This window comes from Myxine glutinosa, chromosome 2, assembly GCF_964187855.1.
Source record: "Myxine glutinosa chromosome 2, kmMyxGlut1.1, whole genome shotgun sequence".
NCBI lineage: Eukaryota > Metazoa > Chordata > Myxini > Myxiniformes > Myxinidae > Myxine > Myxine glutinosa.
Genome location: NC_136262.1, coordinates 81,856,951 through 81,872,870, shown reverse-complemented (window position 1 = coordinate 81,872,870; position 15,920 = coordinate 81,856,951). Strand labels below are relative to the sequence as shown.

General features: G+C 44.1%; 1 protein-coding gene across 2 annotated transcripts in view; it reads left to right on the top strand.

The window, feature by feature from the left end:
• The first annotated feature begins 1,209 nt into the window (after positions 1–1,209).
• Positions 1,210–15,920, top strand: part of LOC137421648 (EGF-like repeat and discoidin I-like domain-containing protein 3) — a 30,693-nt gene continuing 15,982 nt past the window's right edge. The window contains exons 1-5 of one of the 2 annotated variants that reach the window (XM_068107904.2): positions 1,210–1,502; positions 6,478–6,633; positions 8,220–8,342; positions 10,096–10,257; positions 11,135–11,251. In XM_068107904.2, coding sequence (XP_067964005.2) covers positions 1,415–1,502; positions 6,478–6,633; positions 8,220–8,342; positions 10,096–10,257; positions 11,135–11,251 — 646 coding nt within the window. In that variant the 5' untranslated portion in view covers positions 1,210–1,414. The remainder of the gene's footprint in view (positions 1,503–6,477; positions 6,634–8,219; positions 8,343–10,095; positions 10,258–11,134; positions 11,252–15,920) is intronic. The other variant, XM_078773458.1, reaches the window with a different exon arrangement.

The window sequence follows — 15,920 nt, the reverse complement described above, 5'->3', positions numbered from 1 at the left end:
CCCCCCTCTGTACGTCGACGGGCTTCGAGAGATCCGCAACAATTGAAATGGAGTTTGAATTGACATTGTGCAGCAGTTGCACATTATTATTCTTGTAAAAAGCTTTGATAGCAAAAGCGCGTTCTTCACCCGATCAGTTCCACATGGTCACTCAAGTGTTTTGCCTGCAAAATATAAAACTAAATCAGTAAAAAAAAAAAAAAAAAATGCATGTAATGTACTTCAATATCATGAATGAATTTATTTTGAAATATAATTTTTATTTCCTTCACACGACTTTTAAAAATGATCATATTTCTGTCTCGCCCTGTATATATATATATATATATATATATATATATATATATATATATATATATATATATATATATATATATATGTGTGTGTGTGTGTGTGTGTGTGTGTGTGTGTGTGTGTGTGGTGCAACGATGCACAGCTGATGATCCATGCAGTCGGGAAACGAGTCAATTGCTTACAGGTTAAGGTTTTTGCTTTATTTGGAGAAACTATGTTTGAGGTTTACAATTTCAATAAAGTTGAATATGTGATGTTGTGAAATTAACATCATTTACAACAATCCTTTAAATTATTTATATTTAAGAAGTTTAGGAACAACCGATACTGTACAATAAAGTGTGTGTGTGTGTGTGTGTGTGTGTGTGTGTGTGTGTGTGTGTGTGTGTGTGTGTGTGTGTGTGTGTGTGTGTGTGTGTGTGTGTGTGTGTGTGTGTGTGTGTGTGTGTGTGTGTGTGTGTGTGTGTGAATAAAAGAGAGAGATAGAAAGAATTTTGAGGAACAGAAATGAAAAAACGAGATGTGTGTGTGTGTGTGATATAATTATTTAAATGGTTCTGGAAACGATGTTGGATCGAATGGGATGAAAGCAAGGCGACGGATATAGATGCTTGAATGTGAATGTTATGAACAAGCGAGCTGGAATGTGTGACGAACACCAAGGGAGTTGCTCACTCCGAAGAGGGGGAACTTGGCTGCTGCGCTCCATCCTGTCGGACGATGTGAGATGAGTGAGGACGTTGGAATGTGAACCGTTATATGTCCGTTTCTAACCTCCCAACAACATAAGAGCACACACAACATGTTGGGAATGATCGCACGATGACGTCATAGGCAAAACCCCGCCCTTCCAGCACCCAGCTTAGCTCCGCCCCATGTTAACCTTATCCAATCAATTTGTCTTGTTGAGTTGTTAGATAAAGTGCGGTTTACATCGTTTATTTTGGCTCTTTCTAACGTCTTTATATGACTACCATGCCTAGCCATGTTGTACCCTTTACCCTGAATGGAACCGGACGACAGGAAGGTTGTGGGTGGAGCAAGAGTAAAGGAGGAGGAGGAGGAGGAGGAGGAGGAGCATAATGATGGGGACGGATATCCCACAAAGGGCTAATGTGGGATGAAGGTCATTTCCGCGGAATCTGTCGACATGGAGGCGCTTCTTGTGCTCATGATCGCTGCTGTGTTTCGACAGACATCCTCGGCTGGTGAGTCCCAGCTCTTCTCACTCTTCCCTGCCGAAGCCCCTTGGATTTGCGATGAACTTTATTTTGTTTCTAGTTGGAGTCGCGTGCGCATTCCCATCACGTGATGTTATTATTAGGATCGCCACCACGTGATAATAATGACTATTAGATTGACATGAGCGCCATTGCGTGATGTTGACCTTCAGATTGCTAGCTATCATTAATGATGAACAGTTCTTTGTTTATGAAATATATTTATTGCCTTTCCTTGCATTCTTTTCTATTATTATTCAAGATCGAGGCTCATGGAAGAGAGAGGTGGCAGAAGTTGAAAGGAAAACAAAATGACTGTGAGACGACAGTTGGACACAATTAGCAAGAGAACGAACAAACAGGAAAAGAGTGGTGGAGTGGAGGAAGCACAGTAACCTCCAAATAACATTCGGGTTGACTTAGGTTAATATATATACAGTATATAAAACACTGTGTGTGTGTGTGTGTGTGTGTGTGTGTGTGTGTGTGTGTGTGTGTGTGTGTGTGTGTAATGTTACCGATAGACTCCTAAATGGAGAGGCTTACGTGCTTGATATTTGGCATAGACATGGCCATTGAGCGTGGGACGAACATGGCCGAACTCAAAATATTTGACGATCCATATTTTTTATTCATATTTACCTCAGCGCATTTCAGCGCACGGAATCAACGGAATCAGAGCAGGTGGGCGCTGATTCGCTCAGAGCGATCACGTGATGACGCTATGACGCTATGAACGCTATGACGCTATGAACGATATGACGCTATGAACGCTATGAAAAAAAAAAATCGCTATGAAACGCTATGACGCTATGAACGATATGAAAAAAAAAAATCGCTCGCTTTGCTAAGGGGCTCCCTCCCCCCCTCCCCCCCCCCCCGTTCCCCTCCCCTCCCCTCCCCTCCCCCGCCCGGCAATGCCGGGTACTTCTGCTAGTGCTAGTATAATATAACTATGGTAACCTTATTGAAGGCAGATTCTGTGCTGCCAAAGTAGCTTCACGGTGAGTGTTACACTGGCTGGTTTGCCATTGCCTTCCCAGTGGTGATGAGGGAAGGAATTTTGTCAGGGTCACATACTTTTCATGAAGGATGTTATGCGATCTATAACGTCCACAAACTAATCCCAGAAGTTTCAGACACGATGCCAAGCTTAACGTCCATCCAAGGGACGGCACAGACATTGATTAATTGCCCTGTCTGTGAAGCACAAGGATGAAAGTCTGCATACCTGGGTCGAGATCCGAACCCAAGCGAGACAGCTCAGAGACGAGTGTACGTACCTCTCGGCTATCATCCCAGTGGGTTAGGTTGGATAAGGTTAATTGAGGTAGAAATGATTGTGCATAGGGATGGGGGATGACATTAGATAATGATCCATTGCATGCTTGAAGCCCTGGAGAAGAATGTGTTTGACGATCCTCAGCAAGGCAGTTCCACAAGTGGGATAAAAACTAACAAAACAAGGGAGATGTGTTGTCAGTCTTGATTTGTGGAGTTGAACCAGGAGGAACACATGCATCCTGGATTTTCTTTGGATGGTAAGAGGGCTGAGAGAGCAGGGGGAGGTAGACCGGAGAAGAGGGAGTGAAAAACGGGCAACCGACCTGCTGGAGATGTGAGAATAACAGATTTTGTGCTTCGCCCTCATTGCTGCAGATGTCAATAACGTTGAGAGCTTTAGATAACACAGATTCCAGTAGAGATAGATGTGATGCTGGAGCGCCAGCCCATACAGAAGAGCATTACTCCATTTAGGTGTGGACAATGGCCTTACGTAGGCCGTGAGTAGTTCAGGTTTTTCAATTGATCGATCCATGTCCTCATGCATTCCAGATCAAAACACTTTGTCACTCAACTGCCCATGCATTTAGTGGCTGCCCCTGTGACCCACTGTTGATTGGTCATTGGTAATGCGGAATACCCATGCCAGCAGTCTAGCTGACACCAGCACCCACTAATCATCCCACCACCTGACTTTTACCAGGCCGCATGCCACCCAAAGCCTCAACCCAAGGTTGAAATACAGGCTCAAACATAAGTGTGTGCCCACCTCCAGCGATTTCAGCATCGTATGCAAAATGCCATCTTCGATGAGACTGACTTGCAGCTCCTGCCCTGACAGACCTGGTGCCCACGCACAGGTGAATGGCATGGTGTCCAATGCAGCCACCAGAGTTTTCTCTTACATTTCAGCAGTTCACCTGTACACAGCATCTACCTTGTGATGGGTGAGGCCCAGGTGATGTTCCACCTGAATAAGTAGGCATGTTGGATCTCCATTCAGCGCTTCAGCTGCCCCATGTTATCCTTTAAATCATGGAGCCACTGCTGGGGCTGAATTGTTTGTCCAGGCAGCAAACTCTCGGCCATGCAGGTCGAAAAAAGACGTACGTAAACCTACACTAGCAATTTATTCCTTGGCCTTCAGTTTGTGGTTGACTTGTACTATCACCCGCTTACCCCTTATTTGTCCGTTTGTGCCAACACAGCTCCTATTCTGATGTCTCAGGCATGTGTCCAGGAGGAATGGCCGGTTAAGTGTGAAAAGACTGGGATAAGCACCATTGTCAAGCAATCTTCGCAGGTTTCAGATTCCTATTGACGGTCAGGGTCACACGGAAAGGACATATTTTTCACCATCAACTGATCTAGTCGTTTGGTGGATTTGGTAAATCGGAGGCCACCCAAACCTTGCTTGCCCACTCGATGACTTCTCAACTACTCGGACAGTAATTGGAGCTGCTCTAGGCGTTCCTCTTTGAGGCGGCTGAAAATAATGATGCCATCCAGGTACACAGGCTTCACCGCAACCCCACCAACACTAGTTACATGAGGTGCTAAAAAGCAGATGGTGCATTGGTGAGGCCAAACGGCATGGCGTTTAACTCCAAAAGCCCTCTGTACATGGTGATTACCGAATTCGGTTGATGATCTCATGTTACATCCACCTGCATAAGTGTCCACTGACGAGGACCAGTGTGGAAAAGATTTTCGTCTCCAACAAGGGAGTGGAATAGCGTCCACCACCGTCACGCAGTAACCGTGCTCTCACTCGTACTGGAAACCAGCTGGCATTGGTCATTGGTGCTCATGCCATTTTGCTAGCTATTATGGGTGCATTACAGCATGCTCTTGCTCCCATCATGTTAGAGCTGTGCCTCAGTTGCTGCAACGGCCATCATAGTGGGACGCCAGGGCCAAAATATTCACAACAATTGTGCATTTTGTGATAAAAGCACCAAATTTGGCACAGAGATAAACTAATATATTATGAACATATCAGGATATTGAGGTATTGAGGACTTGACCACTGACGGCTGTGGCGACCATCTTACAAAATGGCCGCCAGTGGTTGCAATGACTTCACAGACCAGCTGGTGGTGGACCAAGACTGGTGACGGTCTGTTCGAGACGCACTGGAGTACACTACCCGATGCGGCTCAGACCTTCCACGACATTGTGTCCTGCAAATGCAGGGAGGGTTGTGTGAAGCGCTGCAAATGCAGGGAGGGTTGTGTGAAGCGCTGCAAATGCAGGGAGGGTTGTGTGAAGTGCTGCAAATGCAGGGAGGGTTGTATGAAGCGCTGCAAATGCAGGGAGGGTTGTGTGAAGCGCTGCAAATGCAGGGAGGGTTGTGTGAAGCGCTGCAAATGCAGGGAGGGTTGTGTGAAGCGCTTCGCAAATGCAGGGAGGGTTGTGTGAAGTGCTGCAAATGCAGGGAGGGTTGTGTGAAGCGCTGCAAATGCAGGGAGGGTTGTGTGAAGTGCTGCAAATGCAGGGAGGGTTGTGTGAAGCGCTGCAAATGCAGGGAAGGTTGTGTGAAGTGCTGCAAATGCAGGGAGGGTTGTGTGAAGCGCTGCAAATGCAGGGAGGGTTGTGTGAAGCGCTGCAAATGCAGGGAGGGTTGTGTGAAGTGCTGCAAATGCAGGGAGGGTTGTGTGAAGTGCTGCAAATGCAGGGAGGGTTGTGTGAAGCGCTGCAAATGCAGGGAGGGTTGTGTGAAGCGCTGCAAATGCAGGGAGGGTTGTGTGAAGCGCTTCGCAAATGCAGGGAGGGTTGTGTGAAGTGCTGCAAATGCAGGGAGGGTTGTGTGAAGCGCTGCAAATGCAGGGAGGGTTGTGTGAAGTGCTGCAAATGCAGGGAGGGTTGTGTGAAGCGCTGCAAATGCAGGGAGGGTTGTGTGAAGCGCTGCAAATGCAGGGAGGGTTGTGTGAAGCGCTGCAAATGCAGGGAGGGTTGTGTGAAGCGCTGCAAATGCAGGGCGGGTTGTGTGAAGCGCTTCGCAAATGCAGAAAGGCTGCACTTGAGTGCACACTCATATACAGTCCCTATAGAAAGTCTACACCCCCTTTCAAATTTTTCACCTTTTGTTGCCTTGTCACCAGGAATTAAATTGCATTAAATCAAAAAAATTTCCACCTTTATTTACACATCGCAACCAACAACTTCCAAGCGACAAACAAATTCTACAAATTTCAGAAAGTTAATTTATAATACAAAACTAGAATATATTGGTTGGATAAGTGTCCACCCCCCTGAGTTAATACTTGGTGGAGGCACCTTTGACGGCAATTACAGCTGTGAGTCTGTTGGGATAGGTCTCCACCAACTTTGCACACCTTTATTGGGTGATATTTGCCAATTCTTCTGTACAAAACGGTTCAAGCTCAGTCAATTTGCGTGGGTATTTTTCTGTGAGCAGGATATCTCAAAAAGTTGTGGATGGATTTGGACGAAACTTTGAGGACAGGTTGGGTGTGTGACAAGGACGAATTGCTTACATTTTGGTTAATGTCCGGATCCAGATCCAACCTATCAGTGGGATACAAAGCGTAAACTAATCAGCCTGGCGTAGCTATGCTCTCTACCAAGTGTTGTAATTGAGTAATAGGATCATATGATCCGTGGTCGGTTTCTTTGTTATAGTTGTTGCTGTAATATCATGTTTTGTTTCCTGCAGCTACTCCACCAAACATTGAATACAGCATCCACCAGTGCAACGGAAGTAACTGTTACAATGGAGGTGTATGCACGAAGAACGAGGAAGCTCAAGTTTGGTTGTGCGTTTGTCCACCTGGCTACATTGACCTCCATTGTTTAATCAAAGCCACAAGCGGTGAGGCAGTGATTTACCTGTGGATTCCTTTATGGAGATGAAGCATGCCCTTTTGGTCCTGACTTATAGATGACTCAGCATAAGTACTACATGAAATCATGTTTGCTTCATTATGAAAGTGACGCATACTTTTCTTGTGCTGTGGTACTACAGAGATCCTGATTGGGCCTCACCTTCCGTTTTATTGTTATTTGCCCTGATTTGTTATACTCCACATCTGTGTTAAACCTCGCTCGAAACAATTATACACGAATCTTCTTCAATTGCATATCCAATTTGTACTGACCGCACACTTCCCGGCCCTTCCTTGTTCCTTGCTTCTCCTATGTATGGTATCGCCTTCCAGAGGCTGTTTATTCCCACTCTTCCCTCCAAGGATTCAAGCAGGCAGCGCGCCACCACCTTGTGTCATCCTTCCTCATGACCCATGATCTTTATTACCCGCATTAACCCTTCATACCCCAACCCTCTTACTTGCTCATTTCATTGTTTCCTCCCCTTCTTTCTCTCTCTTCTTTACTTTTTGTTTATTCCTTTGCTGGTTGTGCCAAATTGTTGTTCTGCTCCCCCACCTCACCCTCCATGAGCCTTACTCTTGTAGAGAAATGAAAATACATTTATAATGCTAGCAATTGAAATGGCATTGTATATTGAAAGTCCCCCTGGCATCCGGCACCCGGCCCATCGGGCCTCTTTCACCATGACAACCCATCCCAATGAGCCTTCTTCGCCATGACGACCAGTGCCAACGAGCGCCTTTCACCACGCCTTACCCATACTGATTAGTCTCTCTCACCATGAAGACCTGGCCCGACGAGTCCCTTTCACCACGCCTTACTCATACTGATTAGTCTCTCTCACCATGAAGACCTGGCCCGACGAGTCCCTTCACCACGCCTTACTCATACTGATTAGTCTCTCTCACCATGAAGACCTGGCCCGACGAGTCCCTTTCACCACACCGACCTGCACTGGGGGATCGCCTTTCACCACACCGACCTGCCCTGGGGGATCCCCTTTCACCACACCGACCTGCCCTGGGGGATCCCCTTTCACCACACCGACCTGCCCTGGGGGATCCCCTTTCACCACACCGACCTGCCCTGGGGGATCCCCTTTCACCACACCGACCTGCCCTGGGGGATCCCCTTTCACCACACCGACCTGCCCTGGGGGATCCCCTTTCACCACAATTATTTGTCCCGACTAGTCTACTTCACGATGACGAACCACCCCGACATTCCCCCTGTACCACAAATACCTGTCCCAATGCACCCCTTCACCATGATGATCCACCTCGAGTAACAATCTTACCACCACTACCCAGCCACCTTTTTCACAACAACCCATTTGTAACCTGCAGACTACATTTCTTCCAGAATTACATGCGTACGTCTCAAAATGCTTCCAAATTTGTACTCTCTTCAACTCTGCACCAAATCCACACAAACCTTCCTGATGAATCTTGCACTTGTTCATTTCAGTAACGGTACATTTTTTTATCAAACAGTTGTCTTTGTGATTACTCCCATGTTTGCATCCATAATCTTTCTCTTGATCATCCGTGGATTTGCCGTGGCACGCAGGTGCTTGTGATTTGAATCCATGCGCGAATGGAGGAACGTGTGAATCCGTTGCCAGAGGGGATTCTCTTGATGATTTCACATGTAATTGCCCCAAGTGGTTTCGTGGATTGACCTGTGAATTAGGTAAGTCTTTCAAATGATACTTTGACAATGCACGGAACTTTAAGAGGGCATTCTTTACTCATTGAAGTAAATTAACTTTTAAACTCATGAATAGTGATTTTAAAAAGTTTTTCAAATTGTTTAACTTTGATGTAAAGGCGATATAATACAATCAAAAAGCTATTTTTCAATTTGAAAAGGTTATTAACGACGAGGGTCAGACCACGCGAATTATAAATTTACGCAAAAAGTCCTCGGTAGATTTTAAAACGCAGATGTTCACCCCAGGTTATCGCTCAGCCGCCATCCTATAGAAGGTTAGCCTGGTGTTGGCTTAGCAGTTAGGGTGCCGGCTTGGGATCCTAGGATCCTGAGTTCATTGGCCTAGCGGTTAGGGTTCCGGCTTGGGATCCCAGGATCCTGGGTTTATTGGCCTAGCGGTTAGGGTGCCGGCTTGGGATCCCAGGATCCTGGGTTTATTGGCCTAGCGGTTAGGGGTGCCGGCTTGGGATCCTAGGATCCTGAGTTTATTGGCCTAGCGGTTAGGGTGCCGGCTTGGGATCCTAGGATCCTGGGTTTATTGGCCTAGCGGTTAGGGTGCTGGCTTGGGATCCCAGGATCCTGGGTTTGAATCCCGGTCCATCGCTGAATTAACACCAGGGGGGTTGACTCGGCCTGTCATCCTTCTGAGGTCGGTAAATTGAGCACCAGCTCACTGGTAATTCCCTGTGTGTCGCAAGAGGTGATCAACAGGGTTGGCGGCAGGAAGGGCATCCGGCCATAAAACATCGCTTCAAAAAGGGGACCACGGTGCCCAAAAAAGGCCAAAAAAGGCCCTGCTCTGCTGGGAAAAATGGCCTCTAAAGGTGGTTCTTCACCATCCTATAGAAGGGTGAACTGCCTGTAGGCAACTGATCTCGTTGGACTTGCTATACGTAAGGAACCAAAGTAAAGATGTCTTTGGTTTTCCCAGTGGATGGCATAGGGCCTTCGAGGACCACTCGTCGATAAATTGGTAATTGTCCGTGTGGAAGATTTGACCACGTGTACATCCATGGTCCACCACTACAATATTATGTGTTGGGGGTGGAACCTTGTGTGAGATTTATGACTACCAGTCCAAGAAATGCATCCGTAAGGTTTAAGAAGGGTTGGAGCAATGTACGGGCGCAGGCTTCCGGAATGCATGGGTCCAGGTTTTAGAAACCAGGTTCATTCTAAAATATCCTATACATGCTCGATTAGGTTCAGATCTAGTGACTGAGAAGGCCATGACATTGGGATATCATCAGTGTCCTGCTCATCAAACCATTGGGCGACTACACGTGCTCTGTGCATTGGGGGAGGGGGCAGTGGGTCTCCTCGTGCAACCATGTTAGCCATAATTATAAGCAACTAGGCCTGTGCAGCATTTTTATACATGATGCTAAGCATGCTGGGATGTTATTTTGCTTAATTAACACGTGGGCCACACATGTGGAAGCCGTTGCTTGATGTCCCTCATTTACACAGGTGTTTCCATTTTTTAGTCCACCACCTGCATGTTAGATATAGTTAACCATTTAAATATATTTTTAAATGTTTCCTTTTGTTTAAAAGGTGGTGATTCCACCTTTTGATGGTGATTGATGATTTTAAAGATTCCAATTTTGTTATTTCCCTTTTGTGAACCTGCAGCCTCCAGGAGTGAAAGCAAATCTCTCGAGATGTTTCCACATGTGTGCTCATTTTGAGCATTTTAAAACATCACGTGTTTTTGTTTTTCATGTCTCAGAAATGGACACAACCATGGCATCAGAGGTTATGGATCCTTGTAACCCTAATCCTTGCTTTAATGGGGGGTGGTGTGACACTCCCGATCTTGACGTTGAGGGTTCAGCCACAGTCGTCACCTGCAAGTGTCCAGCAGGATATGAGGGGCCCCGTTGTGAGCGAGGTATGGTCAATCCTGTGTACGATGCAGAATTTATATTGCACAATACTTCTCTTGCGTCCCTGTCGTCCCCTCCACTACCCCCTGCATCGCAAGGTTAGATGGGTAAATATATGGGCAATTCCACGGTTACTCACATTACAATACATTACATGAATGCATCTATATATGTATATGTAATGTGAGTAACCGTGGAATTGCCCATATGGACAGTTGAAGTTGATTTTTGGACATAAGCACATTTTTTATTCACAGATATTGGTCATAATTGACATGCATGACGTCACCAGCAAATGGCTTTGGACACTGCTCTCACCTCAAAATACAATGGAAATTGTGGTAATGAAGGGAAGAAGTTTGTGAATCGATCGATGTAAATTTTGTGAACCTATCAGTCATTTTGTCATCACATGGTTTGTTTCAAAACACATGGATCATTGTGTGATTGCCAAGGGCAAAATGAATTCCTTCCGTTAGGACATTACATCTTTAGCCTGTGTTGTACAAGATCAACAATTTATTGCATTCTACGTCCTGTCATGTAAACATCATCACATCAGTAAACAATGGACAAATCAACACAGTCGCTGGTATTTGAACCGAGTTTCCCAACATCATGAACTGGTTGCTCGGAGGGGAAGAACAAACAATCCAAGGTTGGTTGGTGAATCCAAGGTTGGTTGGTGAATCCAATCCACCCTGAAACCCTGAAACCCCTTTTATGGAGTGAAAATTAAAGAAGTATACAATACAAGAATGTTTGGCTAAATATTTTCTCTTGGTCACCATTTCCACAGAGCCACACAGTATTTTGTGTTTGATAAATGAGAGGCAATACAAAGGTGTGTGTGCAAGCATATGTGTGTGTGTGTACACGCAGATGTAAAAGAGTGTGAATTAGATGCCCCTTGTAAGAATGGCGGAGAATGTCAAGACTTTCATGGCGGTTACAGCTGTCATTGCGGTGCCAAGTTCGCAGGAAAGAACTGCCAAACTCGTGAGTCGTACACGTAGGTTTGCTTCTTCGGAGACGCACCACATGGACCCTTTTGAAATGTTTTCAGACATGTCGATGGACAGTTGGTGAAGATGCATGCGTGACTAACCCTGATAAAGACTGCACTGTGGTTGAAATGTTGGAATTCCGAACATTTTTTTCGATGCAATCTTTAAGTCGCTTTTGAATCTGGTGAACAACATATCTGAGATATCAAAGGAGGAGGAAGACGTGGGAAAATATTCGAAGGAGTTTAGAAATGCACATTTGGATACAGCTGAACAAATCGTAGGATTTGAAGGAAATAAAAAGAAAGAATGGATATCAGATTAAGCCAAGAAAATTATTGATGATCGAAAAGAAAAGACAAGAAAAGCAAAAGACAAGCTCAAAATCAAATCAAGAAAAGAGGAAACTATATCAGAGTTAGTACAAGAAAAAAAGCTAGAACGGCACTCAGTAAAGAGCAATCCACTGCCTGTTGCTTCGCCTGGTCAATCAACTTCGCCAACTTCGCCAATCAACTGCCTTCGCCTGGATGGCCATATCACTCAATGGTGAAGAATCACGTTAAAAATTCGACTAGCTGCATCCGGATCTTCACCAAAATTGAATTGATTCTTCCTTGTCACACACACAACCTGTCCAACAACTTTCGATCAAATCCATCCACAACGTTTTGATATATCCCACTGTATATCGTTTTTGGCCCAATCTCCCAATGGTGAATAATTACTTAAAGAATTAAATAATTCTCATATCCGAATCCATATTCAGATCTTTACCAAAATTGAATCGATTCTTCCTTGTCAGACACCCAACCTCTCCACCAAGTTTCGTCCAAGTCCGTCCACAACTTTTTGAGATATCCTGCTATGTATAGTTTTTGGCCCTATCTCTCAATGGTGAATGGTGTTTATGTATAATGCCTGAAACTATGTATCTATCACTTAAAAAAATTGTACTAGCCGGATCCGAATCCAGATCTTCGCCAAAATCGAATCATTTCGTCCTTGTCACATACTCTACATCTGCCAAATTTCGTCCGAATCCGTCCACAACTTTTTGAGATATTCTGTTCACAAACAGACAGACAGACAGACAGGGGTGAAAACATAACCTCCAACCACATTTGGTGGCGGAGGTAATTAAAGAGAAGTATAAAGAACGATGAAATTAAATTTACAGAATATGAAGCAGAAGAAGCAACACAAAAAGGGTGATTGATATCGGCAAACTCTACCAGGTTTGCAATAACTCAAGGAGGAAAACAATATCTGAGAACATCACCTGTAAAGGCCAAAAATGGAAGAATTATTACAAACGGCCATGCATAGACGTATCAAACGGTCGAAAGACTTGATGAGGATAAGTAAGTCTTTGAAGAACAATGCATGAAATCAACAGACAGTTGATTGCGCTCTGCTCTAACCTCAGTGGGAAGCAAGGAGAAGCTGACATTTTGGACGTTAACTCTCATCACAGCCAGATACGTGTGGGCACAGGTTTATGTATAATGCCTGAAACTATGTATCTTGTGGTTTAGGATGTACAGTCACGTGAAAAAGTAAGTCCACCCCATGTAAAGTTTTGACTTTTTCAACATATTTCAACATAGTTATTTGATCTTCATTTCAACAATATTGATAGATAAAAGTGATATAATATAACAAATATCATGAAACATTTACATTTTGTAGTCCATTGTATAATTTAAATAAACATAAATGCAAATTTCGCATGTGGAAAAAGTAAGTACACCCCTACATTTATCACTACTTCAAATATCTAAAATTAGAATCAGGTACACCAGCTCAGGTGCAAATGATAAGAACATCGTTAGAGAGGATCTTGGAGGAACCTGTCTTATTTAAACCTCAGACATTTAGTTTGGTTTGCTTTGTTGTTGAAGTGTGCGGCGTCACCATGCCGAGATCAAAAGAGCTCTCTCAGGCCTTCAGAAAGAAGGTTATAGATGCCTACGAGTCTGGGAAGGGATTTAAAAAGATCTCCAAACAATTTGAAATCAATCATTCGACTGTCCGGAAGATCATCTGCAAGTGGAGAACATTCCAAACTGCCAACTTGTTCAGGCCAGGCCGCCCCAGCAAGTTCAGCCTGAGAGCAGACCGCAAGATGCTGAAAGAAGTTTCTAAGAACCCCAGAATGTCATCACGGGACCTACAGATAGCTCTTGCCACTGACCTACAGATAGCTCTTGCCACTGTTGATGTCAAAATGCATGAGTCTACCATTAGAAAGAGGCTGCACAAATTTGATCTACATGGGAGGTGTGCCAGGAGGAAACCTTTGCTGTCCAGAAAGAACATCAGGGCAAGACTAAAGTTTGCCAATGAACACCGAGGCAAAGACCAGCACTTCTGGAACAATGTGCTCTGGACAGATGAGTCAAAGGTCGAGCTATTTGGACCAGAAGACATGTTTGGCGAAAACCAAAGACAGCATTTGACCACAAGAACCTGATACCAACTGTAAAGCATGGTGGTGGAAATATTATGGTTTGGGGCAGCTTTGCTGCATGAGGGCCTGGGCAGCTCACCATCATAGAATTCACTATTAATTCTTCATTGTACCAGAGGGTGCTTGAGGATAATGTGAGGCCATCTGTCAGAAAGTTGAAGCTCAACAGAAGGTGGACCTTGCAACATGACAATGACCCTAAACATACCATTAAATACACCAAGGAATGGCTGAAAAGAAAGAAATGGAGGGTTCTGGAATGGCCAAGTCAAAGCCCAGATCTAAATCCCATCGAGATGTTGTGGGGGGATTTGAAACGAGCTATGCATGCAAGAAACCCCTCAAACATCGCACAGCTGAAAGAATTCTGCATGGTGGAGTGGGCAAAAATTTCTACCAGTCGATGTCAGAGACTGGTAGACTGTTATAAGAAACGCCTACTTGAGGTTGTTTCTGCCAAAGGGGGCAATACCACCTATTGGAGCCAAGGGTGTACTTACTTTACCACATGCAAAATTTGCATTTATGTTTATTTAAATTATACAATGGACTACAAAATGTAATTGTTTCATGATATTTGTAACATTATATCACCTTTATCTATCAATATTGTTGAAATGAAGATCAAATAGCTGTACGTTGAAATATGTTCATTGTATAATTATGTTATGAAATATGTTATGTATTGTTATGCATTATGTTTTCCACTCTGTCAAAGCGCCTTTGGGCTTCTTGAAAAGCGCTATACAAAATAAATGAATTATTATTATTATTATGTTGAAAAAGTCAAGACTTTACATGGGGTGTACTTACCTTTTCACGTGACTGTATGTACGACGGGGTTAGCGCCTGAAACATCAGCTTCACCTTGCTTCCCACCCAGGTTCGTCCTGTTGATTCCATGTTGGTTATAGTCCTTGATCAATCTCCTGTTGATTTCATTCATTGTTCTTTCTTTCCGCCGATGCACATCAATACAAACCTTCACCTGCAAGACTAGTTTTTCATTCTAAAGCAAGTCTTTTGATTGGTTAATATCCGTCCATCCGTTTGTGATAGATTTTCGTTACCATGATAACTTAAGAACGGCTAAAGGGATCGACGTCAAACCTAGTACAACTTTGTATAATGATGCAAAGATGACCTGATTAGATTTTGGAATCAAGAGGTAAAAGGTCACAGAGGTCATGTTAGGTAAAAAAAAACTGTTACCGCACTAACTTGTGAACCAGTGATTGGATTTTGAACAAACTTGGTAGAAGCATATAGTCCAATACAAAGATGAATTGATTAGATTTTGGGGTCAATAGGTCAAAGGTCATGTTGGGTAAAAATTCCGTTACTGTGCTAACGTGTGAACCAGTGATTGGATTGTGATCAAACTTGATACAGCTATAATGATGTAAAGATGAACTGATTATATTTTGGGGGTGAAGAGGTCAAACGTCAGAGGTCATGTTCGGTAAAAATTCTGTTACTGCTCTAACTTGTGAATCAGTGATGGGATTTTTTACCAAACTTGGTATAAATATATATTTTGATGCAAAGACAAACTTATTCGATTTCGGCATCAAGAGGTCAAAGGTCATGCCAGATAAAAATTGTATCGCCCAATTATATGTAGTTATGCTTGTGTGTAGAGGAGGTGCTGTGATGCTGTGATGTTTTCCATCTTGAGCACTGGAGCATTTTTCAGTGTGACACAAAGTGCCATTTTGACTTTTAGGATTGTCACTGAGCATTGGACAGCCTCTCAAATTGTAACTCGTTTGTTGTGAGGTTTCCTGGTATCTCTGAAATACCCCCATGAGGTTGTTTTTAATCTCTCCATTTGCTGCTACGATTACTCTTCATTTTATAAGTTTTCTTCACATCACGTTTTAGCTCCTCGTGGGTGGTGGTGGATTCCAATCTGCTCTTTGGAGGGCATCAGGATGTTTATGACGAGTTGTAACAAGTCTACAGCTTAGAACCAATCCCGGACAGGTCACTCACTACTCCATCACAGGATGTGCGAATTTCAGATGAGCGGCCATGGGGATCGAACCCACACCACTGAAGGCAATCCAATAAGGCATTATCCACTCGGCTCCTAAGCCGCTCATCATCTCGTACTGAACTACCTCTGCCTTTTCTGATTAATTTGGGCCAACGTTCTTTGGTGTGTGTATTTTCTCACACAGCCTTG